Source organism: Sphaerodactylus townsendi, linkage group LG07 (assembly GCF_021028975.2).
Source record: "Sphaerodactylus townsendi isolate TG3544 linkage group LG07, MPM_Stown_v2.3, whole genome shotgun sequence".
Taxonomy (NCBI): domain Eukaryota; kingdom Metazoa; phylum Chordata; class Lepidosauria; order Squamata; family Sphaerodactylidae; genus Sphaerodactylus; species Sphaerodactylus townsendi.
This window is the reverse complement of record NC_059431.1, coordinates 68,764,012-68,788,663: the sequence shown is the minus strand read 5'-3', so window position 1 is coordinate 68,788,663 and position 24,652 is coordinate 68,764,012. Positions and strand designations below refer to the sequence as shown.

General features: G+C 40.3%; 1 protein-coding gene across 9 annotated transcripts in view; it reads left to right on the top strand.

Moving 5' to 3' along the window:
- The window catches only part of LOC125436451 (aminopeptidase O (putative)), a 235,445-nt gene that overhangs the window by 119,053 nt on the left and 91,740 nt on the right, over nt 1–24,652 (top strand). For 8 of the 9 annotated variants that reach the window (XR_007245061.1, XM_048503443.1, XM_048503441.1 and 5 more), the window contains exons 12-13: nt 2,253–2,315; nt 2,962–3,045. Coding sequence is in view for 8 of the 9 variants with exons in the window: in XM_048503443.1 (XP_048359400.1) it covers nt 2,253–2,315; nt 2,962–3,045 (147 nt within the window). In the remaining variant the exon portion in view is untranslated. The remainder of the gene's footprint in view (nt 1–2,252; nt 2,316–2,961; nt 3,046–24,652) is intronic. The other variant, XM_048503444.1, reaches the window with a different exon arrangement.

Sequence of the window (24,652 nt, the reverse complement as noted above, 5' to 3'; positions counted from 1 at the left end):
GTTGAAGGACATAATGGTTAACAAAAAGCAGCTTTCGCAGTTACTATGTGAATATAAAATAAAAGAGTGGAATAAGATTTTCTATTATGAAAACTTTATTAAGATGACTTCTTTGTGTAATCCTTCATGACACTGTTGCTTCTATTTAAAGCAAAGAGTTTGATCTTGGCTTTGATCTAAAGCTTTTGATCTTGAAAGAAGGTTATTGTGGTAATAAAGAAAAGGGCAGGCCACTGTCTTCTTTTTTCAAATAAAAGCAGTAAAGTTAAGGAGTTGTTCATGATTTAGTGAACACTCATTTGACATACATTTATGTTGTGACATCTGTTTGTAGATCTCTCTAATGCAATGTGGAGGAAGCTCTGATATTTTTGTCTTTTGACTTATCAGAAATATAGATTTATTTTTGACCATTCAGAACATTCATAAATTACATCAATTAAGTTTTTTCTGATAGCAGGCATGGGCATGTATGCACATGCATACATATCCCAAAAACCAGAAAACATTTCATTGTGCTAACTATAATTAGGTTGGAGTTATACTTCTTTTGGATAACGTTAGAATCTGTTGCACTAAATGTCAGCTTTAAAATGTTCTGTTCTTGTATTAACTGTGTATTTCTATTATTTAAACTTGCCTCTGAAGTCATCAGCATATGCTTACCTCCTTAAATTTTCATACAGGCTCCCTGACTGTTAAGCATTGTTATACCTCATGTAAGTTTCATTGGGTTCTCTGAGATTGACTCCTGCCTGCACAGGATTTTGCAGCCTTAAAGTGAAGCACAGTCTTTGCGCAACTGAAGTCTGATGGAGGAGTCAGCTGTGGTATGCCCATGACTAATAGAAATGGCAGAATTCCAGTTGCAAAAGGCAAACTTAATGCCTGCTTTTAAGATGCACTTCAGTGTCTCCATGGGAATCCTGATACAGTTTTGGATTCCACAGAGGTCAAGGAGTTTTGGAGAGAAAAAGTTTTAAACTCTTATTTGTGTTGTAATATATTTCCAGCAATAAGTCCATTAGGAGGTTTACTTTAAAATGCTTCTTGTGGGAATAGTGACATAGGCCTTCATGATAGGCGAGCAGTGGGAGAAAATGGAAGTCAATATTTTCTAATTGGCGGGATGCGAAGTAGCTGTTGCGGTTCTCTGCCATCTCCCCTCCTTTCCTCTTCTTCATTTCTAGCGTTTCTATGTGGACGATATGAACACACCATTCTCATTTAGACTCTCTGACGATACAGAAACACAAGGATTTGGGGGCATCGCCCCGTTCAAAAGCGAGAGACTTTGTACTGACGCGTTGCAGCTGGGAAAGTACATCTCGATCAGGGACTGGGCTGAGTTTCTGCAGGGGTCAAGCGCATCACATTTTTTCAGTCGTCCTCCTGTGCAAGCCAGACCTGGGAATGCGCCGCTTTAGGGGGACTTCGGGGGGTGGGAGAGGGGGAAGCGGCCAGGCAGCTGGCGATTTCCCACTGGACGCTCCAGGCGAGGGAAGTTAGTCTCCAGCAGAGGGGAGGCACCCAGATGCTGCCATATCGAAATCGTGACGTTAGGCGCGACTGCTCGGCAAGCGGGTCAAGAGCAGCGCCCCGCACCTTGGGGCCAGAGGCGAACAAAGCCGCCCGGTCCCTGTCCCCTTAAGGCAAGCTCCTCCTCTTCTCTGATCTCGGGGGCTGGAACACGGCGCAGGGAGGGGCTGGGGTGTCCCCCTCTCTTAGGTGTTGCGTTTCCCGGCGAGGTTGTTGCTTGCGCGTCGCGGTGACGCTCCCTCCCTCCAGCCTCGAGACAGGGCAACAAGCAACCCTGCGGCTCGCGTTGCTGCATCAAAGTGCAAGGACAAGTCCCCGCCGCGTGTGCCAGAGGGGGAAAAGAGACCCCTGTGCAACTTGGGGGAGCAGCTCGAAGAATCGGGGACCTCTCCCACTGCAGAGTCGAAACAGCGTTTATTTGTATATCTGCGTCTCTCTTTCTCCCTCTCATGTTTTGGAAAGAAAGAAAGAAAAACCGAAGCGGGCTGGGACTTTTGTCAAGACTGCCTCGCTGAGGGAGACTAAGAGTCCGAGGTTCGTTGCACGGGGGCGGGGGGGGATGAAGAATCTGAGAGGTGGGAGTTTGGCATCCGATCTGGAAGATTTCTCCGGGCGTCTGGGCGTCCGGTTTTTGAGACGGGCAAGGAGAAAGTACACCTCGTCATCTAAACTTCATTCTCAGTAAATTGCGCTTTATTTGTCTTCCCATCTAGCCTTTGCTGGAAGAAAGTCAGGCTTGGCAAGACTGTCGGCTAGCCCAGCAAGTGAAGGAGGAGGTAATGCTTTTTCTTGTAGCTGCTAATTACAGGGATGTGTTGTTTTGCTGTTGTTCCCTTGTCAGCGCTGCAACTGTGCGCTTCGAAGTTCAGTTTAAATAATAAGAATGTTGTAAATGCTGGGGTCCATTGAGAGCTGTTTTTTTTGTTACCTGAGGTTATGAAGGTGGGACTTGAAATGAAAAGCAGGAAGAATAGGCAGCAAAAACTTATGCATAAAATTGTTGCACTTTCAACTGAAGACCCTGCTTGGAAGAAAGTCCTGTAAAAGTCTCAGTCGTGTCTTTTAGAATGGTGTGGATACACAACAGCACTTTGTGAACTCTTAGTGTTTCTAGGACTCTCTTTATGTTTCACAACCTGCGCTGTGCTCTAGGTTTGCTTTATATATGGGTATCACAAATAAATTATTAGCAAGATATTGGAAACGCCATTCCTCTTTTGGGCATGCACAAATAGCTAGAGATTGTCCCAAAACACAGTGTAGTAGACTGGAAAAGTGTATCCCTTTCCTCTTTATTCTTTTGCTTTTCCAGTGAAACGGTGGAAAAATGTATTGTGGGTCTGTTTATAGTTTCTTACTTATGCTGAGTACTTGCACTCAGGTTGTATCTAATTAAAAAACCCCTACGGTTTTGACCTGTAGGTCACAAAATGGATTCAAGTAAATCAGAGAGCCAGAAAAAGAAGCAAAAGGAAAAGGCGATGTGACGGAGCCGCTTTCCAAAAGGTATGGGCTTTTGATGGGCATCTATAAAATGTCAAAAAATTGGACAATTTTTTTAATTATGTGAAATTATGATCACAGCATACAATTCTTCGTTTATGTATGTTATTTCTTTCTAAAGAAACATGTTGTCTAGCAAAACTCTGTCGGCTAAATAGCATTTCTGTGTATTGTTTGCAAAAGGGAGAATGGTGAATTTGAAAGAGATTTTGTAGAAACAAACAAGCATTTTAAAAGCCATTTATGACTATTTATCTTCTCAAGATAAGAAGCCTGGCTGTTATTGTTTTTTTTTTTTTAAAGTCTCCCCTCCCCCCAAATAGAATATTTTTCAAAAGACTATGTTCCGGTTTCTATGATGAATAGGCATTTTTTATGGGTGTGTGCATAGCTTCAAGGAATTCTGCAGTTATGGGACAATCCATTGCTGCTTCTGTGCAACTTCTCTAAAATAATGAGCAGATATTGAATGAAATCAATGGTTGGTCGCTAACTCACCTAAAATGGAGAATGGTTTTATCCAACTATCTGTGCATTGTTCTACTGTGATTTTTTTTCCTGGTTTAGCAAAATCCCTTACATATATTGAATTGTGTTGTGCACTTAACCATGGATAGCCTTGTTGATCAATGGTTAGAAATACTTGAATTTAAGGTTTAATGTCATTGAGGTTGGTACTACTTATCGCCTCCATATACACATTTGTGGGGAAATAATTGATTTCAATGTAACTTCCTTCTAACCGAGTATACTTATGGGAAATCAGTTTAAACGTGAGAGGTTTAAGTGTATTGTGAATTGGTTTGTTGTAATACACTGGTAAGTATCTATCTCGGTGCTCTGTAACTACAGAGAAAATGCTTCTCAAGCCAGTCAGTGGTACATAATTGATTCAGAAATACTGTCAGAGCTGTATTGTTGTTGTAGGAAAGATTCTTACGATTAAAAAAAACCTATCATTTTGGAAGGATTAAATAGGCAGTATGTTATTTTGAAGATTTAACATTGCTTTTAGAAAGTCTGATGAATCACTCTTGGTTCTGTAGCCAAGTTCTTGCTAATAGTATGACTGCCAACTTCTAGGTTGGGTTGCCTTAGTATGGGCATTACTCTATTTTACAGAAGTCTGCAGATAGTGTATCTCTGCGTGGTGGTGGTGGTAACAGTAGAAAGAGATGGATAGTGAATGGCATAATTTTAATCAGTTGAAGGATGGCTAATCTTTGTTTAGTTTTAGTATTGTGATAAAACACAGTCAGTTTGCTAACCCGTAAAGTCCAGTCCGCTAGACTATGAGCTATTTACCATGAGTTCTAAAGGGAGTACTGATTTCAAGATGGGGTTCAGTTTCATAGCCGAAACAGAGTGTTTGTGTCTTAAGGTGTCACAGTACTTTTTGAACAGTTGAGACTTAATATCTGTTTTTAATAAAATAGTATAATTGATTTAGCAAATACTAATTGGAAGCAACCAGTGTTTCATCAAATTCCACTATTTCAGTATGCTGTTGCCTTCTATTAGTTCCTTGTCTCAACAAGAAAATGAACTAGACATGTTCAGATGCTTCAGTGACAACAGTTGTGCTTGCTAGCTGGAATTCACATCAGCAGCAATGTTTAGAGTTAACAGTTTTTAATTGCAATTTACTTACAGTGGTTGTGACATCTACTTTAATAGACGAGAAAGAAAAGAGAAGCATTTTGTACGCTTAGACAACTTTGCATAGGCATAGATATCTTGTGTATGTATTGGTTTAAAGACCACATTGTTTACCATTTTGTAATCTGAAAGCTTTAAATAGGGGGGATTTCAAGCGTGGGAATGGAACTTAGGTTAAGCAGTTTCTTTCCAAATTTTCAGTATTTAATGGCCAGACCACATTAGGTTTTATCCTATTCACACTACTTTAAAAAGTTATAAACTGAATGCATAAAACTGCATAAACTCTGTTGTAAAGTGGGAGGAGCTTGCCTTGGGGTATGTGTAGGTGACAAGCTGGGATGGTAAGAAAGATGATTGAAAAATAGGCACTGGAGTATTAAATCAAATGTAGTAGCAGTTAATATTGACTGAACCCATTACAGATGTAGCTAAAATTATTTGGTGCATTTAATCAGTTGAAAGATGGGCTTCTTAGTCACAAAACTGGCTTTTTTGTCTTTAGAGAGTCACTACTGAACACTTAAAGTAACTAAGAGCCCTTTTCTGTGCTCCCTGACTCAATTCTTCCATCATGTACAGTATCTTAACAATTATGATAAGATAATCACATTTCCTCTACTGGATGGATGATTTTTGCCATTAATAACATGGGTAAGACACCATGAAATCAAAGCAGCCACTGATGCATTTGAGTGAAGTCCTACCTGCTTCCAGTTATTCATTTTAAAAATGCCCTTGAAGATATCAACCACTGAGTACAGACTAGTGGGGAATGCTTAAGGAGACTTCTGCCTTCTGTTAAATAGAAAACGCGAGAGTGTGAAACAACATAATGAACTGTTATAGATGAATGGTCTTGGATAAATTCATAAAAGTATTGTCTGCCATTGTACTTTGTTTAGCCATTTTTTTCTGTACTCAACAACTACTTATGAGAAGTAGGAAAAAGAAAAACAATCATTTAAACCTTGAGTTTATTTAAATATCCCTGTCCAATCTCTCTTCTTTCAGTCCCTGACTCCTTAGTATTGATTTCTGCTTCAGTTCTTGTTCAACTTTTTCATTTTCTTTCTTTTCTTTATTCCTCCATCACCACAAATGCCTTTCTTCTGCTTCCTCTTCCCCATAGGTTGCCTTTGTGTATTTGTTTGTTTCATTCCAAGTGCTAGATCTGGTAGTTGCAAGAAATGAAATTTGACAGCAATACCCAGCACATAGCCTAACACGTCTCCCGCTTCATCATTTGTGGTTTTTCTCCCCTTTAATTCTTCTCATTAACTGAATGGAAGTAAGATGGTAGATTAACAATACAGGTCTTAACCCATGTAAAAAACATAGATCTCTGGGGTGGAGGGGAGTCCTTAGTGTGTGGATAAATAAAAGTATTACATAGGACAGGAAAAATTAAAATCAGATACAAAGATTTGGAAAATTATACATACAAAGTGCTTTCCGTGATAAAATGAAATGTATGTTGAAAGTTTTAGTTTAATGATGATGTGTAACACATGGAAAGAGAGCTACTATCAGATCAACAATCCTTGGAAGAAAGCTGTTTTGAATGGGGAATTTGTACCTTCAGGTTATCAGTCAAACATATTATCAGCCATGATGTTACCTAGGTTCATAAAAGAAAGCTGTTCCGAGTGAAGGTTTAGTTTAGTAACTTTACGTACCATCCAGAGTAGGCAAGAATTAATATGCATTCATTTCCCATGGCACAGAGTGGTAAGCTGCAGTACTGCAGTCAAAGCTCTGCATACGTTCTGAGTTCAATCACAACGGAAGTCAGTTTCAGGAAGCCATCTCAAAGTTGACTCAGCCTTTCATCTTTCTGAGGTCAGTAAAATTGTTGGAGATAAAATACAGATGATTGGGGAAGGCAATGGCAAACCACCCCATGAATAAAGTCTGCCTAGTAAAATCATGATGTGACATCACCCATAGGCCAGTAATGACCTGGTGCTTGCAAAGGGGACTACCTTTACCTACCTTGAGAGAAACTCTACCTTGCACAGTCTGCAGTGCCCACGTTATGCATATGTTGTTCTGCAGGTTGTTTTTGACCAAAAAGGATAAGATACATTAAAGTCTTCAGATACCAAATATGATATTAAAATAATAAAATTAGAGTAGTATTTTTGTTTGGACTCCTTATCTACATATATTAATGGCTAACAGCAAAACACCATAGGGTGTCCACAGGATTAAGGCAGCCAGGAATGGTGCTGCTACTGCGTAGCCATGGTGTCTTCAGAGGGCCTCCAGGCAATGCAGGGAGGCAGTAAACACCAGAACTCCCTGGCTCTCCATATCCCAGAATGGATGCTGTATGTATGAGGGCTGTCCTGGGAGCATTCCTGGCTCCAAAACCCGGTTAGAGTCCCCTGAATGTCCCTAGCTGCTCTGTCTTCCTCCTGGACGCTGACACAGCTCTAAGAGCCAGACTCTCTTCCTGGTTGAGTGCCACCAAGGTCCGCAACACCTGTCCACCTCTGAATTTGCCCTTCCCACCAGTGTAAGTGCCACTTATGTGGCAGGGAGAAACACACCAGGACGATCCTGTACCAGGATCAAGAGCCCATTTGGCATCCCCCCCCCCCCAATAGGATTAGTCTATTAACATCGTTTGTCCTGTTAATAAGAAACCATCATGGCATTATTTAAAAACATTGAACATTTCAGAAGTTCTGGATAGAAAAGTTTACAGTGTCTGAACTGTGTATGCTAGTGTGAAGTATTTGATAGTAGACTGGCAATAACAAATGTAGCCTTAGAACTTATAATGCATTCTGGTTGTGAATTAATTTGAGTATGTTTTTAAATGTTTCAGTTCAGACAAAAGTCCAGTAGCACTTTAATGACTAGCAGATTTATTCCAATATGAGCTTTCATGAGACAGAATTCAGATACATTATTGTAACTGAAGAAGTAAACTGTCTTACAAAAGCTCATACTGGAATAAATGTGTTAATTTTTCAGGTGCCAATGGACTTCAGTTTTGTTTTGCTACAGTAGAGTAATATTGCTACCCCACTGGAATGACCAAATCAGAAAATCCATGATTTGTTCTTCCATACATATAACAAACTAAGATTTGGATGCTTACCTGATCACTCAAAATTCAGTTTTAAATGTTCATTCCTGTCTTCATGGTACAGCAACCTATCAAGGCAGAGCAGTAACCATACCCATGGTTTGTCTATTCACAAATCAATTTAATTTTTAAACAATGTGATTCAGTTTACTAGGCAATTGCCATTGATGGTAGTCAATTGAGACATCACACCAAATTATCAGTCATCTCTTAACCATGGTTTTGGCATAATAGCAGAATATTCCCGCTGGTATCAGTTTATCTCTTGTTTTAAAGGTACTTCCCAGTGTTCCTGTTCAAGTGTTACTCTTAGTCAAGCTCTGAAGTCAGATTTTGCACATATGTTGTTACAGTAATATTTTTTGCACATATATAAAGGTCAGGATATTTTGTTTACTATGATGACATCTTTGGTGGGGAGACTATTGAAAGTTATTTTGTGAGATTTATGTTGCAAATGTACACAAATCTGAGATGACTATTTCTAAATTAGGAAAGTGCAAAACAGCATGGCCATGTGTTAGAAGTAGCTTAAGGTTTACACAGAATTACATCATTTAATTGATGTTCTTCATTGCCAGCAGCCATTTCCCTCCTACACTGGGAAAGATTAAGGCCACCTTAATGTAAAACACGTTTGCAAAGAGAAAAACAACAGACATATTGTGCCTTTTATTTAAAGGAAAAATTAGCTACACTGCTGCAGTTGAAATTATATTGGATGGTTCTTCTCCTTGAAGGCCATTTTAACAAGTTATATTTTTATAATGCCTTGCAAAACTAAAATGCACTGTCGTGCCTTAATACTATTATATATTAGAGTGCTTGGTTGTTTCTGGTAGAGAAATAGCCATTTTAGAAGAACTATTCTTAGATGCTTTCTGGATGTGTGTGATGTCTTTAAAATCTAAGGGATGTTACTGCCCCTGAGGCTGACATAGTTTCCAATAGATGACAGAAATTGGTGAGATTTCAAAGGTAGGGGGACAACTCAGATTCGAAAGAGGCTTTAGACTATAGAAGACCGTGAGACTGAGTAGCTAGTGATAGAAATTGGTTCAAAATGGTTGCCACTGACTAAGTGAAGCCTGTAGATATCTTGGAATTACAGCTGACCTGGAAGAAATGGCTGCTTTTGGAGGGTGGACTCTATGGCATTGAGTCCACTGAGGTCCCATTCCTTTTCAGACTCCACCCCTAAATCTCCAGAACTTTCCCAGTCTAAATCTGACAATCCTAATAATGATTGACTGTGGGTAGACCATCGCAGGCCCTTTTGAAGGTCACCATTCCAGAATTAGATTTCTTGTAGAAATCTAGATTCTTGTAGAAATCATCTGCCTCACAATTGGTTGCAGATAAAATTGTGGATCATGTTATAAGATTGAAGTCTCACTTGAAATGACCCGTCAATTTCAAGAACAATCCTAAGCAGGAGAATTCAAGAACAGTCCTAAACAGGTTTGCTCCAAAGTCCCATGTTGTTCACTATGTCAATCCTAGGCAAATGATCTTAGAATTGAACCTTTCAGCAGGATTTCTGTAACATTAAGTTGTTTGTGGATTTAGTCTAATATGCCCACTTAAGAAATATTTAGATGTGGTCAGCTATGTTTAGGCTACTAAATTAAAAGAGCTAATTTTAGTCTGGTAGTACCTTGGAGACAAACAAGATTTTTGGGGTATAAGCTGCTGAGAGTCAGAATTATCCTCAATAGAATCTAGCTTACTTCTATAGACCAACATGGCTACTCTCTGAAATTAAGCTAAAAGATGCACACTCACACTTTTCAGTGTTTTGTGTAACTGTGTTTTGTTGTAACCACTTGGCATTTCAAGTGATGAGAATAAACGCCTGAATTTAGATTTCTTATAAAACTCATGATGTGGACGAAATATATCATCCCTTCATAAGTTCTTTAAAGACTAGCACTTCAAATTCTGATTTAGGCCATTAGAAATGTTAGAGTTTTGGCTCTTAAGAGTAATGTTGAATCAAATTCAGGAGAGCTGACTGAAAGGGAAAGTTATGGATTGCCCCAGGTGATGGTGTATATATGTTAGCAAATCCTTGAAGAAGAATTTTATTAAAAAATTAATGAGACTTGGGGATTTTAAAAAAATCTTGGAGCCTTTTAATATGAAGTACCCATGAAAACCAGTGTGCTGTCTCTGTTAGGTCTCCTTGCTAGTCAGCTGGAATTAAAACTAATTTTAGTTGGTGATGGTGGCATTGAAGCATACTCCCTCACAGTTGCTGTGTGGAGGTAATTCCTTCATAGTCAGCAGGGAAATGGGTTCAAATTGCAGTGACATTCTCCCTACCTAACTGAGCCTGTGTTCAGGCAGGAAAGTCTAGTATTTTATAGCATTGATTTCAAAACAGAAGATAAAACAGTTTTATTTTTCCTTGTCCATTGACTTAGAACTATGGACATGTTTCCCTCATCCCAAATGGTTTTTTTGATGGGGTTCATTTAAAACAGCAGGAGCAGTAGGAAAGGAGACACAACACATTTTGGGCTCCCAAGCAGTGTTTCATATCTTAGCCTTTTTTTCAATCAGTTACAGCCTACAAATGTCCTGTGCTCTTTTTACATGGAAGATTATTCAATCCTAGTTATCTAGATGGAGTGTAGACAGTATTTTCATTTGTTTTCTCATGTTCACCACACACGAGGAGTCTTCCTTAGAATTATTTTTAGATTTTTAAGATGTCAACTTTGATTTCCTTATGAATTTGTAAATTGAAAACATTTAGCTGAACATCTCTTTGGATGGTATCATTTTATATAAAGTAACTATTTAGGGGTGATTGTCTCGCAATTAATTACTGTCTGGGCTGTTTTATACATCTGTGTTCTTCTTGGATATGGAAAATGGCAAACAATTCCTTTTCTGTTTGTTTACATCAAATTACTAATCAGTCCTGGATCTGTGTGTGATCCTCTCCCCTCCCTCCAGTTCAATCTGGTGAACTTGATTAATTATTCAGATTTCTGTGTAAGCATTCTCTGTATCACAAAGGCTGCTTTCCTAAAGATAAAAATGCCTTATAAATAAAAGCCCAAAGCAAGGAATGGCAAATTCGGTTGCAGCTGTAGAGCCTTAGCTAGAGCATATTCTGTGGGGGAGAGTTAAATATATTGGATATGATTGCATAGCTTCAACTAGATATTTCTTTGTTAGATCAAGACCAAGACATATTAATGTTTGAGGATGAAAATCAAAGCAGTGCCTCTCTGTGGTAAAAACATAATAATACATTTATCTCTTTGCTATTTGCTACTCTTTTATGAAGCCCACAATATGCTGCTTGAAGTGGTTTACTTAGTCTTCCTAATAGTAGGGATGGCCTTGGAATTTTGCCATTGGGAAAAAAATAGAGATCTCACAGATTAGCTCATTCCAGAGAGCCATTTAAAACTTCAGGAAAACTTTAGGAGAAAAATGTGATATCTTTCCTGAACTGTTTCATTTTGGTTGCCAGTTAGGGAACTGTGTGCCTGAATACGCTCTAGGGACGTGGAAACATTAGGGACATAAGGTCTGTTCAGTAATAACACCATTCAAACGTGTGATCCTTAAAGTTCAGTATCTTTTAAATGTCTCTGAATTTCCGTTATCGTCCAATTCCTAAGAATCAGGTGACTTGATGATATCTCCCAGTGAAATGGTATACTGTCTATCCTTTGCTTGCAGATTCTGGCTGTCTTTAGTATCCGTTTCTATCAATATATTTTAAAATATAATAAGCAAGAAGAGGAGCTTTCTCTACTTCTCAATGCTTATTCGAGTTTCCCTTCTGATATTCCACTGGAGTCATTGATTTGCTACTCAAAAATTGATGTAAGTTTGCACTGTGACAGTGTGAGGCTTGGATGTAAGAAAGCCATTGTGCCATATACATAGCTTTCAAAATTGTATGTCATTGGACATTACTTCAAAATAAAACAATGTCCAGTGAACATGATTCACCTGTGCATCTGTGAATAATCTTGAACATAAAGTAACTGGATGAGAATTGTGAGGTTTTAGTAGCTGGGAATATTTTTATCTTGGGTCTTTATGAAACTGAGGATTTAAATTTCGGAGATAAAATATCAGCTGTATCATTAATACTAGGAGATGGGACTGGAAAGATTAGCAACTACAGGGAAGCATTTCTAGCTGATTATTAACACACCAGTTTTGGAATAACACAAGCAAGTGGTGAAATGGAAAGCAGTACCTACCAGAAACAAAGGTTACTTAGAGCTATCATTCTCTTCATTCTTGACAGTAAGTAGGGCAAGTAAGCCATGTGGCTCCAAGTTCCAAGGAAGCATGGGTAGCTTTATTATTTTGTACTGCTTATTGTTATTGCTGAGAGATGTGAAAAGGCAGAGGACAATTGATGTTGTGGATAATGCTAAAATACAAGGCTATTCTTGATAGTCTTATCACTAATAGAGTATGTGAGGCTTAATTCTAGTTTGTTGCATTTATTATATTGGTTAGCTGGATCAATAGGAGTAGACTGGGATGAGATTTTTCACCCAAAACTGTCCTTTTTTTAAAGTATTGGCAAAGTCTGTACAGTAATGCTGCTGATTATTTTGAAGGGTTTGAGCATAAATTCTGATTTTCATATTAAATTAAGCATGGTTATAAGGCAAGAATTATTTGAATGTTTTGTACAGCTTGTGACTGACAAAGCAAGCGACTGGGATACAAAACATTCACATGTGTTTTTGTGGGGGTGGGATGGCAGACGGGTATCCAAAGTGTAGCCAGATTATAAAAAGCTTTGCTTGTGGAGTATGTTACATGAGTTTTGCCAAGAAATTGTTTTTTTAATTCCATATGATAATTGGAAATTACCATCATGCCCTTTCGAACCTGTCAGTACAATTTGAGGAGTTTCTTTTTAAATTATTCTGTGATAAAGATTAGGACTGCATGAGGATGAAAGAGGGGGAGAATGGTTGATAGTTGTAGCTCAGTCTTACAGCAACATGCTATGGTCAGGTTTACTGTATGTGTTTTTGTTTTTGTTTTGAGTAGTAGTATTGGGTAGTGCAAGAAGTAGTACTATTGGGTAGTTCAGTCTCCAAATCCTCATACTAGAGTTATCCCAGGGCAATTAATGCATGGTTAACTCTAAAACAAGTAAGACCATGTCTTTAGTGTTTAAAGATAAGAAACTTTTGGCTTTGTAGACCTTTGTTTTGCTGAATTGATGTATGCATAACAATGCTAGAAAATCCTGCAGTTATGTAACTGCACAGCAAATTTAAGAAAGTACCTTTAGGCCTTTATAAATATCTCTAAAATCTCCTTCCCCCCCCCCCCCCGTCAAAAATATCTGACCGAAGGGCTCTTTTCCAGTGGTGTCTTTTTGGCAAAAATGTTTGTAAAGGAGCAGTGATTTTTACTTCCTTGTCCATTGAGATTCTGAAATGGAAAATAACATTACCTATTCCCCAAAGGCCCCACATAGTTGTTTGAACTCTGAAGCCTAGAAAGGAATAGGTGTTTTGCTTGTAGACCTGAAGTGACCTGATGACAACTTTCACTATTCTCTTTCTGTGATAAGTTGGTGCTGCAAAAACAAAGGGATGGACAAAACTATTCACATCAATTACTCTAGCTTCTTTCTTGTCTTATCTGCATCCTTTCTACTTAACAGTTGTGTCTAATTGGAATTGGAAGAGCTTTCTTTTTATCTCTCTATCTTCTATGCATATTCTTTCCAAACATGTTGGCCAAGTCAATATTTCCTTCATCTGCTTCAGAATTGTCTGTCTTACTCACTCACTTACACACTTACTTATTCATTCATTCATTCATTCATTCATTCATTCATTCATTCATTCATTCATTCATTCATTCATTCATTCATTCATCTTAATAAACCACTCTCCCCTGAAGGGCTCAGAGCGGTGTACAGATCAGAAAATAACAAAAAACAAAACATCGAAGAATATCATTAAAATACATAAACCAATAAAATCAATAGCAGCAATACAGCCCACCCACAATTTAGTGGATGGCATCCGGTCCTAACCCTGGGAGGGGACTGGCAAGTTGTCAAAGAAGCAGATGGTACAGAGGGCATCAAGAAGGGGTGGTAATTCAGTGGCCACCCCCAACCCCCCCCCCCAAAAGCCCGGTGGAACAGTTCAGTTTTACAGGTTCTGCGGAACTCCCCAAGGTCCCACAGGGCCCTAATAGCTGGAGGAAGAGCCAGGGCCATAAAAGGCAGGGGCCAGGGCCATAAAAGCCCTGGCCCTGGTGGTGGCCAGCCACATCATAGAGGCGCGGGGAACATTGTAGATTGTTCTATCAAGAAGTTGTTGGCATAGGTAAGATAAAGGGGTTAGTCACTGTTACTGGACTATGCTAGGCCCCTTTCTTCAGATAATAGTTTTCATACTTTCCCCCCCTTTCACTTTTGCTTCTGATACTTCAGAACTCTTGTTGTTGAGTCTAGCTTATTGGAAATGTGTCCAATTTGTTTTATAATGGATCCAGTGTTGTAAAGTATTCAGAAAGTGGTGAGTAATAAAAGAATGGCCATAAACTGTTTAATATTTGGTTATATTTGTGTGAAGCAAAAAAAGGGGACCAAATCTTGCAACATGGACATTTTTTGATAAGTGAGGCTGTATAAAAGTTCAAAAATATTGTAATAAGTAATTTTAAGGATGAGTAGGCATATTCAGTTTAAATGATGGCCAGTATATTGTAGATTTATTGGCTGCCAATAGGAACATCATTCCTGTATAGTGAATACCTTAATTGCAGATGGTGTTATTGCATGTTAGTGACTCCCCCGCCATGTTAGCTATTGTAGCAGTTTCACTCAGTAGGGTCATGTGAATAATATTTTATTTTCCTTTGGCTATTACATTTCAGTCTCCAAATTTCACAGGAACATTTCTTAGAAGGTTAAGTCATCAGATGACTTTACCATCTCAGCACCTCTTTTAAAGACATATGAAATTTAACTACATATGAAAAATCACATACCTCTTAAGGTTGTTCCAAATTAAACTGAAGTTTAAATAATTGATTTTTCAATTTACGTCATTTATACCTCACTTTTCTCCCTAATGGAAACCCAAAGTGGCTTACAACGTTCTTCCTTTCTTCATTTTATCCTCACAATTCTGGAAGTTAGGTTATCTTGGGAGTGTGTGATTAGCTTATGGATGCTCAACACATCCAATAATGAGAATCTATACTATATTCTAAGTGAACGTTGGTTCCACAGATAATTGTGTAAAGATATTTCTTTACTGTAGTTTTTCACTTCCTAGAATAGTTAAGAATAAACCTTCTTGGAGTCTCAAGCAAAGCAGACGTGCCTGGAGCCTTAAGGCTGGGACCAACTGTACTGACATTTCAGCATAGAGAACAGTTTGTGTTCATGATCTCTGTCTATTGTGTGAGTGCAGATGAGACAGACTGACTGACTCCAGGAAGCTCAGTGGGGTGGGGGTGCAGAGCACTGTTCAGTGCTGCCACAGTTCGCTTTTGGGGAAATGTGGATTGTTTCTCGTAAATAATTCCAATTGAAATCAGCGTGCTAAGATATTTTGATAGAGTCTGAACATATGTGTGTTCTTCAGTTACCATCGTTTCCACCTCTGAATGATGAATGCAGCAGCATCTCTCTCTCCTTCTGTTAATTGTTGAGACAATATGCTACAAATAGGAGCCAATATTAATAAAAGAGGTTTTTAAAATGTACACTTTATTTTGCCATTTGCTTTAATCCTTCCTGACATGATGTCAAAGAGTAAAAGAGAGGCTAGAAGTTTTATTAATATGAGGCATTTGAGCATCCAATAATAAGATTAGAGAGGTTTTTCATCTATTAACATTTCCTCTTAGTATTCAGTAGACTTTCCTTACCACAATCCACTACGCATTACTAACAATTTTCTCTCTAGAAAACTTCAATTAGTCAGAAGGCTTATGCAGCCATTAAAAAAAAAATTCAGATATGCATAAGACTTGTTTCTAAACACATCTCATGTAGCTTTTCTGTGTACACCTAGGTTGTGTTGTTTTCTTTGGTACTTAATGACCTGGGATTCAACTACAAAACATTTTCTTGGGGTTTGCTTCACACAGAGGCGTAAAGGGAGAAAATGGCACCCAGGGCAAAATGGCACCCTGGTGTGGCCTCCGTGGCATTCCCCCCATGTACCTGCCTCTCCCCGCCCTCGCACCGCCGCTCCCTCCCCCTTATCTTTTCTTGCCGGCAAAGCAGCTGCCTGAAAAAAAAGCTTTTTTCAGCTTTGCCAGCTGAAAAAGCAGCTTGGCTGGGGTGAGCGGGAAAGGGGGAGGGGTTGTGGGGGAGGGGGAGGAGTTAAGGGCGATTTTCCATCCCCAGGCGTGCGCCCGGTTTGCAGCACACCCCCTGTCCCTTTATATCATAAGAACATAAGAACATAAGAACAAGCCAGCTGGATCAGACCAAAGTCCATCTAGTCCAGCTCTCTGCTACTCGCAGTGGCCCACCAGGCGCCTTTGGGAGCTCACATGTAGGATGTGAACGCAATGGCCTTCTGCGGCTGTTGCTCCCGAGCACCTGGTTTGCTAAGGCATTTGCAATCTCTGGTCAAGGAGGATCAAGATTGGTAGCCAAAGATTGACTTCTCCTCCATAAATCTGTCCAAGCCCTTTTTAAAGCTATCCAGGTTAGTGGCCATCACCACCTCCTGTGGCAGCATATTCCAAACACCAATCACACGTTGCGTGAAGAAGTGTTTCCTTTTATTAGTCCTAATTCTTCTCCCCAGCATTTTCAATGAATGTCCCCTGGTTCTAGTATTGTGAGAAAGAGAGAAAAATGTCTCTCTGTCAACATTTTCTACCCCATGCATAATTTTGTAGACTTCAATCATATCCCCCCTCAGCCGCCTCCTCTCCAAACTAAAGAGTCCCAAACGCTGCAGCCTCTCCTCATAGGGAAGGTGCTCCAGTCCCTCAATCATCCTTGTTGCCCTTCTCTGCACTTTTTCCATCTCCTCAATATCCTTTTTGAGATGCGGCGACCAGAACTGGACACAGTACTCCAAGTGCGGTTGCACCACTGCTTTATATAAGGGCATGACAATCTTTGCAGTTTTATTATCAATTCCTTTTCTAATGATCCCCAGCATAGAGTTTGCCTTTTTCACAGCTGCCATGCATTGAGTTGACATTCCCATGGAACTATCAACTAAGACACCTAAATCCCTTTCCTGGTCTGTGACTGATAGCACTGACCCCTGTAGCGTGTATGTGATGTTTGGATTTTTTGCCCCTATGTGCATCACTTTACATTTTGCTACATTGAACTGCATTTGCCATTTCTGAGCCCACTCACCTAATTTATCAAGGTCCGCTTGGAGCTCTTCACAATCCTTTGTGGTTCTCACCACCCTACATAATTTGGTATCATCTGCAAACTTGGCCACCACGCTACCCACCCCTACTTCCAGGTCATTTATGAATAGGTTAAAGAGCACTGGTCCCAAACGGATCCTTGGGGGGACACCACTCCCGACATCTCTCCATTGTGAGAACTTCCCATTTACACCCACTCTTTGTTTCCTGTTTCTCAACCAGTTTTTTAATCCATAGGAGGACTTCCCCTCTTATTCCTTCATTGCTGAGTTTTCTCAACAGTCTCTGGTGAGGAACTTTGTCAAAAGCCTTTTGGAAATCCAAGTAGACAATGTCCACCGGTTCACCCCTGTCCACATGCCTGTTTACACCCTCAAAGAACTCTAGTAAGTTTGTAAGACAGGATTTGCCTCTGCAAAAGCCATGCTGACTCTTTCTCAGCAGGTCTTGCTTTTCTACATGTTTTATAATTTTATCTTTAATGATAGATTCTACTAATTTACCAGGAACAGATGTCAAACTGACTGGCCTGTAATTTCCCGGGTCCCCCCTAGATCCTTTCTTAAAGATTGGTGTGACATTGGCCATCTTCCAGTCTTCAGGGATGGAGCCTGATTTCAAGGATAAGTTGCATATTAAAGTGAGAAGATCAGCAATTTCATGCTTGAGCTCTTTAAGAACTCTTGGGTGAATGCAATCTGGGCCAGGGGATTTGGTAACATTTAGGTTATCAATGGCTGCCAGAACCTCTTCCTTGTCTACCACTATCTTCGCTAGTTCCTCGGATTCGCCTCCTAAGAAGCTTGGTTCAGGTGCAGGAATGTTCCTCACCTCCTCTTGGGTGAATTTGTGTTCCCTCTCATATTCTTTGTGTTCCCTCTCATTTTCTTCATCAGCCAAACTGGACTTCCATTTTCTAAAAGACATTTTCTTTTTTCTGATAATTTCCTCAACCTCTCTTGTTAACCATGGTGGCTTTCTTTTGGACTGGGTGCTGCCTTTTCTAACCTGTGGAACACATTCCAGCTGAGCTTTTATTACTGTGTTTTTAAATAACCTCCAAGCATCCTGGACAGTTTTGACTCTCTTGATTTTCCCTTTCAGCTTCCTGCGCACTATCCCCCTCATCTTTGAGAAATTTCCCTTTCTGAAGGCAAATGTAACTACATTAGTAGTTGCCACTTGTTCGCATTCTGAGATACTGAATCTGACAGCATTGTGGTCGCTGTTCCCTATCGGCTCAACAACACTGACTTCCTGCACCAGGTCCTGGGTCCCACATAGAATTAGATCTAGGATCACCTCTCCCCTGGTTGGTTCCACAACCATCTGCTCTAAGCCACAGTCATTTAGCATATCCAGGAATGCTCTCTCCTTACTATGACCTGAACATGCATTTTTCCAGTTTATATGGGGATAGTTAAAATCACCCATTACCACTTGTTACATTTTTGCTTTTTTGTTGGCCTCTCTAATTTCTTTTTCCATCTCAGAATCCTCTTGTGCACTTTGGTCAGGGGTCCTATAATATATTCCTAACATTACAACGTCCCTCACGCCTGGAATTGATATCCTCAGTGCTTCTGTAGGGGAACCAGCGCCCCTTTCATTGTCTATTTGCTCTGATACTATGCCCTCTTTGCTGTAAAGAGCAACTCCACCCCCAATGCGCCTCTGTCCTATCCTTCCTATAGAGCCTGTAGCCTGGTATAACAGCATCCCACTGGTTCTCCTCATTCCACCATGTCTCTGTAATGCCCACTATATCAAAGTCCCTCCTTCAAAACTCTGTACTCTAGCTCCCCATTTTCGGTCGAATGCTTCTACTATTAGCATAGAGACACCTGTATACCCTGTCTCTGTCCTTAACCTGGGATTTATGTGCTTTACCCTCAAGTCTTTTGTAGACACTATCCCTTGTCACATGCACATTGCTATGTTCCTTGTTTGTATGTGGTTGATTTAGAAAACCTCCCTCTCTGTCTGCATCCCCATAGATACTGTATTCAACCGAAGTCACCTCACCTCCTGTCGGCTTTCCCCCAGTGATCAGTTTAAAAGCTGTTCTGCCACCTTTTTAATGTTGAGATGCCAGCAGCCTGGTTCCTCTTTTGGTTAAGATGAAGCCCGGGTCCCGCTTGTACAGGCCTGCCTTGTCCCAAAAGGTTCCCCAGTTCCTGACAAATCTGAAACCCTCTGCCTTACACCACCTTCTCATCCACGCATTGAGACTCCTGTATCTCCGCTTGCCTAGCTCGCCTCTGCGCAAGTGGAACGGTAGCATTTCTGAGAATGCCACCTTGGAGGTCCTGGACTTCAACCTGTTTCCTAGCAGCCTAAATTTAGCTTCCAGAACCTCCCGGCTACATTTCCCAATGTCGTTGGTGCCAATGTGGACCACAACTGCTGACTCCACCCCAGCACGGTCTAAAAACCTATCTAGACTAAGCGTGACATCCGCAACCTTTCGCACTGTGTGCAGGCAGGCAAGTCACCATGCGGTCATCACGCCTCTCACAAACCCAACTCTCTACATTTCTAATGATCGAATCACCCACTACAAGGAGCCCCTCACCTCCCCGAGGGGTATCCTCAGTGCGAGAGGATAGCTGATCACCAGTTAAGGAAGGGATCCCATCTAAGGGAGCATCTTCCCCCACCTCAGACTGGCACCCTCCATCCCCAAGGCCTTCATTCTCCATGACATCTGAAGAGATGTCACCTTGGGAGTGGGACCCAGCTGTTAGGTCCCTGAAAGCCTCGTCTGTCACCCTCTCTGCCTCTTTCAGCTTCTCCAGGTCTGCTACCTTGGCTTCAAGAGAACGCACACGTTCCTTGAGTGCCAGGAGCTCATTGCAGCGAGGGCACACCCACGACTTCTGTCCTAGTGGCAGATAGTCATACATGTGACACTCAGTGCAAAACACTGGAAAGCCCCCATCCCCCTGCTGGCTTTCTGACTTCATATCTGATTTCCTTAGATATTTAAATATTAAGCTTTTAGTCACTGCCCCCCTGGAGCTATCTGCACGTACTATCTGTCAAATATGTCCTTATTAATTTAAAAAACAAAAAAATTAAATTAAAATTGCGCGCGCCGTGGCTTTGAGAAAAGCCCTCCAAAATGAACACCAGCAGGTCACTCTGCTCTTCCTGGCCAAGTCTCTTCTGCTGCTACTCCTCTCTGCTGGATCCAGAGACTGTGGTTACTTCAATTGATGATTTCTTTGCATACTCAGTGAATCAACACCTCTGGCTTCATATAGTAAAGATTCAGAGACTGCTGTACAATAAGTAAGAGTTTCCTAGTATTTTAGCTATATTTCCTTGCTGTACCTTAGAAAGTTACAGATCACTGTCTTTGTAGGAATATGTTCCATCAGAAATGGTAGGCCTATTAAATTGGAAAAACTCCTAGGTGTATCAGGGATTACTGGCTTTTTCATTCTCTTTGGTGTCTGATGCATTCACTGAGTATGCAAAGAAATCATCAATTGAAGTAAATGTAGGAATTTTTATGCCAGGACATTTGGTCATGAATACATGCCTCTTAGAAGGCAGTTAGACTATACAAGCAGAATTAGGCGGCCATTTAGGGTGGGGAATGAGCATTTGTGTTTGACATAATGATGGAGTTTTTTGTGATTTTCCAACTTGCTTCAGCCCTACTACCATTTTTTTAAAAAGACTAAGGGAAATCCCCTCTCCCCCTCCCTTCCTCCTCCTCCTCCTCACCTATCTGCTGACCAGCTAGGCTGGCACAGAACTCTGCTGCTTCCATGTGAGTCTTGGAGGTGGCAAGCAGCCCAGCACAGTGCCCAGCTCTGCCTGCTTCCTTTGAGACCCATGTGGAGTTTGGAGGTGATGTGGAATGTTTTGTGTTTGAGTTTATTAAGCTCAAAAATGTTCAAAAAATGCCACCCCCACCCCCATGCCAGTATAGAAATTTGGCTCTCTTTTTTCTTGCTTTTTGGAGGTTGAACATTTTTGTGTCTTTTAAACCTAAACTTGAAAAATATCCCCCCTGCAAAAAAATTGGTGCATACCCCCAGTAGGAAGTATTCTCAGTTCCGTTGGGGCTACTTTTTCTCTCTCTAGAGCAACAATAAAATTAAAAAGCCATACTTTAAAAGTAGATAAAGAATTTATTATAGCTGTTGCTACATTGCCAGTTTAATATTGCTGGAAAAATTTCTGGAGACATTTGAGAGAAATGGAAAAATAGTGGGCTGAATAAAAAGTCAAACTGCCATAGACTCTAAATTGGAGAGGTTAGTTTGTTCTTCTTTCTATATACTCTTAAACAGTTATATGAATGGTTTTAGCATGAAACCATCCAATGCTGGAATAATATTAGTGTGTGGTGATTTTACTTGTAAAGGTTATATGTGACTAATAGAACTATTGGAAAATATTACTATTAACTTATGCTTGTTACAGTATTTTAAGAACTTGTTGGCAGATCTGTAAAGTGACAGTGGCAAAGAAATGTTATTTTTCTGCAACCAATATTTCACCTAGCTTGTGACTGTCGCACTTGTTCAAAGTGTCAACATTTCTTGACTCCTAAATCAGAGCCTTTATTGTCTCAGGAATAATTAACTGTGCTACCTTTGATAGAATAACACAATTACACTCTGATATGGATGCGGCCTGTAATATAGGCCAAGTAGAAGACCGCCCAATACGTCATCTGGCATGCCATGGACCATTTTGACCCTTTTACTATTATGGAAGTTGACAGGATCCTGGGATCTATAAAGGCTGCCACTACTGCACTGGATCCTTGCCCATGTTATTCAAATCTATGTAAATCCTTTAGAAGAACTCATTTGTAGTTTTGAAATTGAGTGATGTTGTGATTGAGTGCCTGTTGTGATTAAATGACTGAAAGTGAACAAGCTGAAATCAGGCCCCAACAAAGTGGACGTGATGCTAGTTGTAAAGGCTTGGTTTGGAAGGACATTTTGTTTCTCACTTTTGGTAGGGTTCAGTTGACCTTTGCTGACTTTGTTAAGAGCCATGGTATTATACTCGACCTAGCATTGCTGTTAGATAAACAAGTTCATGCAGCTGCAATGGCCAATGATGCAGCTGCAATGGCCAATTATGCACAATGCACAATTCATGCAATGTCCAATTATGCACAATGTGTCTGCTGCGCAGTTGGGGCTAATATCCATCGTAGCAAGATTTCTTGTATAGACGTATTTTCAGGAACCCTGCTTTTACTTTCCATCCACTCCATGGCAAGCTAGACCATTTCTAGCAGGACTTAAATTTGCTTCACGGCCAGAGTGGGACAGATTTACCAGTGAGCACATCTTTGTCCCAAACATCTTACTTCCGCCCATAGTTAGCCTACTTAGCTTCACCCTGCTGTCCACACTTTCCCCCTTGCCTCCTTTTATGTTGCTAGTTCCTTCCTGCTTCTCTAAATGCTTACATTGAAATATCGCTATCTCAGTATAATAACCACAGAGAGCACATTTCCAAGTAATAATAAAAGCAGGGTCTCTTTTTGACTTCATCCCACCTCCACCGCTCTACTTCCACCAATGGCTTTAAAAAAACTTTATTTCAAACCAGCCTTTCTTTTAAAACAAGCCTCTCTTTTCCATGCCATGGCAGCAGAAGCAGGACAAAAAAGAAAGAGAGAGAGTGGAGAGAGGGAAAGTGAGGGGGAGAGATCTTTGCCTTCAAGGCTGATTTGATGGATGGAGTTAAGAGAACCAGGAACTGGAAGCCAACAGAGTTCAACAATCAAACTGTGCTGTGGGCTACCTCCTCACATGTAAACAGAAATGTGAGGAGACCCCCCTACAAGCCCGGTGTGCAGTGAAGAGCCCCAAGGTAAGCCTTCCTTGGCTTATGGGCCAATCTTATCTTCCATCGCACTCTAGCCCAGAAGATGGACCCCTACCTTCAGTTGGCTGATCTGGCCACCTAGATCCATGAGACTAGACAAGTAATGAACTCCATATAGATCTCCCCTTGAAGTCAGCTTGGATAGTCTAGTTGGTACAGAACACAGCAGCTTGGTTACTATCAAGAGCTAAGTGGAGCCTTCATGTCACTCCCATTCCACAATCACTCCATTGGTGGCCCATCAGGTTCACTTCAAGGTATTAAGTATCACTAACAACGCCCTTAATAGCATTGATCCTTTATATCTGCTGGACTGCCTATACTGCAATTTCAGCTTCATCCACCACTGAACTGAGAAACTAATTGGAAGTCATTTCAGTGACTGCAGAACAGGTTTAACATGCGTATTCCATTGAGCTCCCAACAGTAATCAAGCATTGTATACCTGCTGAAGTTTACAGGTGATCAACAAAATTGATGCTTGGGTCATTAGGATTTAAATAGTATTTTGTTAAATTACCTTTCTGTCAAATTGCCAGCTTTTGGCTGGATTTCAGTACAGAATTTGTAATATCTGTGGGGTTTTTTTTGAGGTTTTACTATCTAATTTGAATGTCGTATGCTATATATTCGTAGAAGGTTGCTATTGTATTTCATTTTAGATGAAGGAAATGAGCCATGTTGTAAGATGAAACATGTAACACATCCACTCGAATGAATCACAGAATTTAAATTTAGGTACAATGTTATGCTGACCTGAATGGCCCATGCAATATCTTGGAAGGTAAACAGGGTCAGTCTTGATTATCACTTAGCTGGGAGCACTTGGAAGGAAGTCCAAGGTTGCTATGCAAACACATGTAATGGCAAACACCTCTGAACTTTTTTGCTTTGAAAACCTTTCAGGGTTGCCATAAGTTGGCTGTAACTTGAAGACTCTTTTTTTACACTCTCTCTCTCTCTCTCTCTCTCTCTCTCTCTCTCTCTCTCTCTTTTCATCCCACTTTTGTCAACAGTTGATTCCTGAAGAAGCTCAAAGTATTAAAATCCAACACAAATATCAATGTATAGGCAGTAAAATTGTTACTAAGGGGATGAGCTTTCTCTTATCCAAGCTAGTCCCAGGCACAATAGATGGATGCTTAGCAGCCTTTTTCCTCTGACATCCTTATTTTAGTAATGATAGTTGATGCTGTAGAAGAACTTTTTTTTAAAATTGGGTTCTTTGAGCATTAAATAAAGTCCAAATTAGTGTTAGGTAAGTTGTATGTGTTACCTGTCCTTACAGTGTTTTAGTACATTATAGAGTATATTACTGGCATGTTTTTGTGAATTCATTATCCCACTTGATTCAAGATTCACAGATGAAAGTCTAGAGATAGGCAAGGGGGTTGAATCTTCCTGTCAGGCAGTCCATTTGCACCTCTTCTTGTACAGGGCCATTGTAATTAGTCCCTCCTATGCTTGCATGTTTCTCATTGATTTCACTTCTTTGGATCTTGTGGCAAGTGGAGGGTGGAGTGTGTTTTATATAGTTGCAAGAAAAGTTGTAAGGATGGACTTTTATGAAGAATGTGACTTTGGACTTTGATCAGCTAA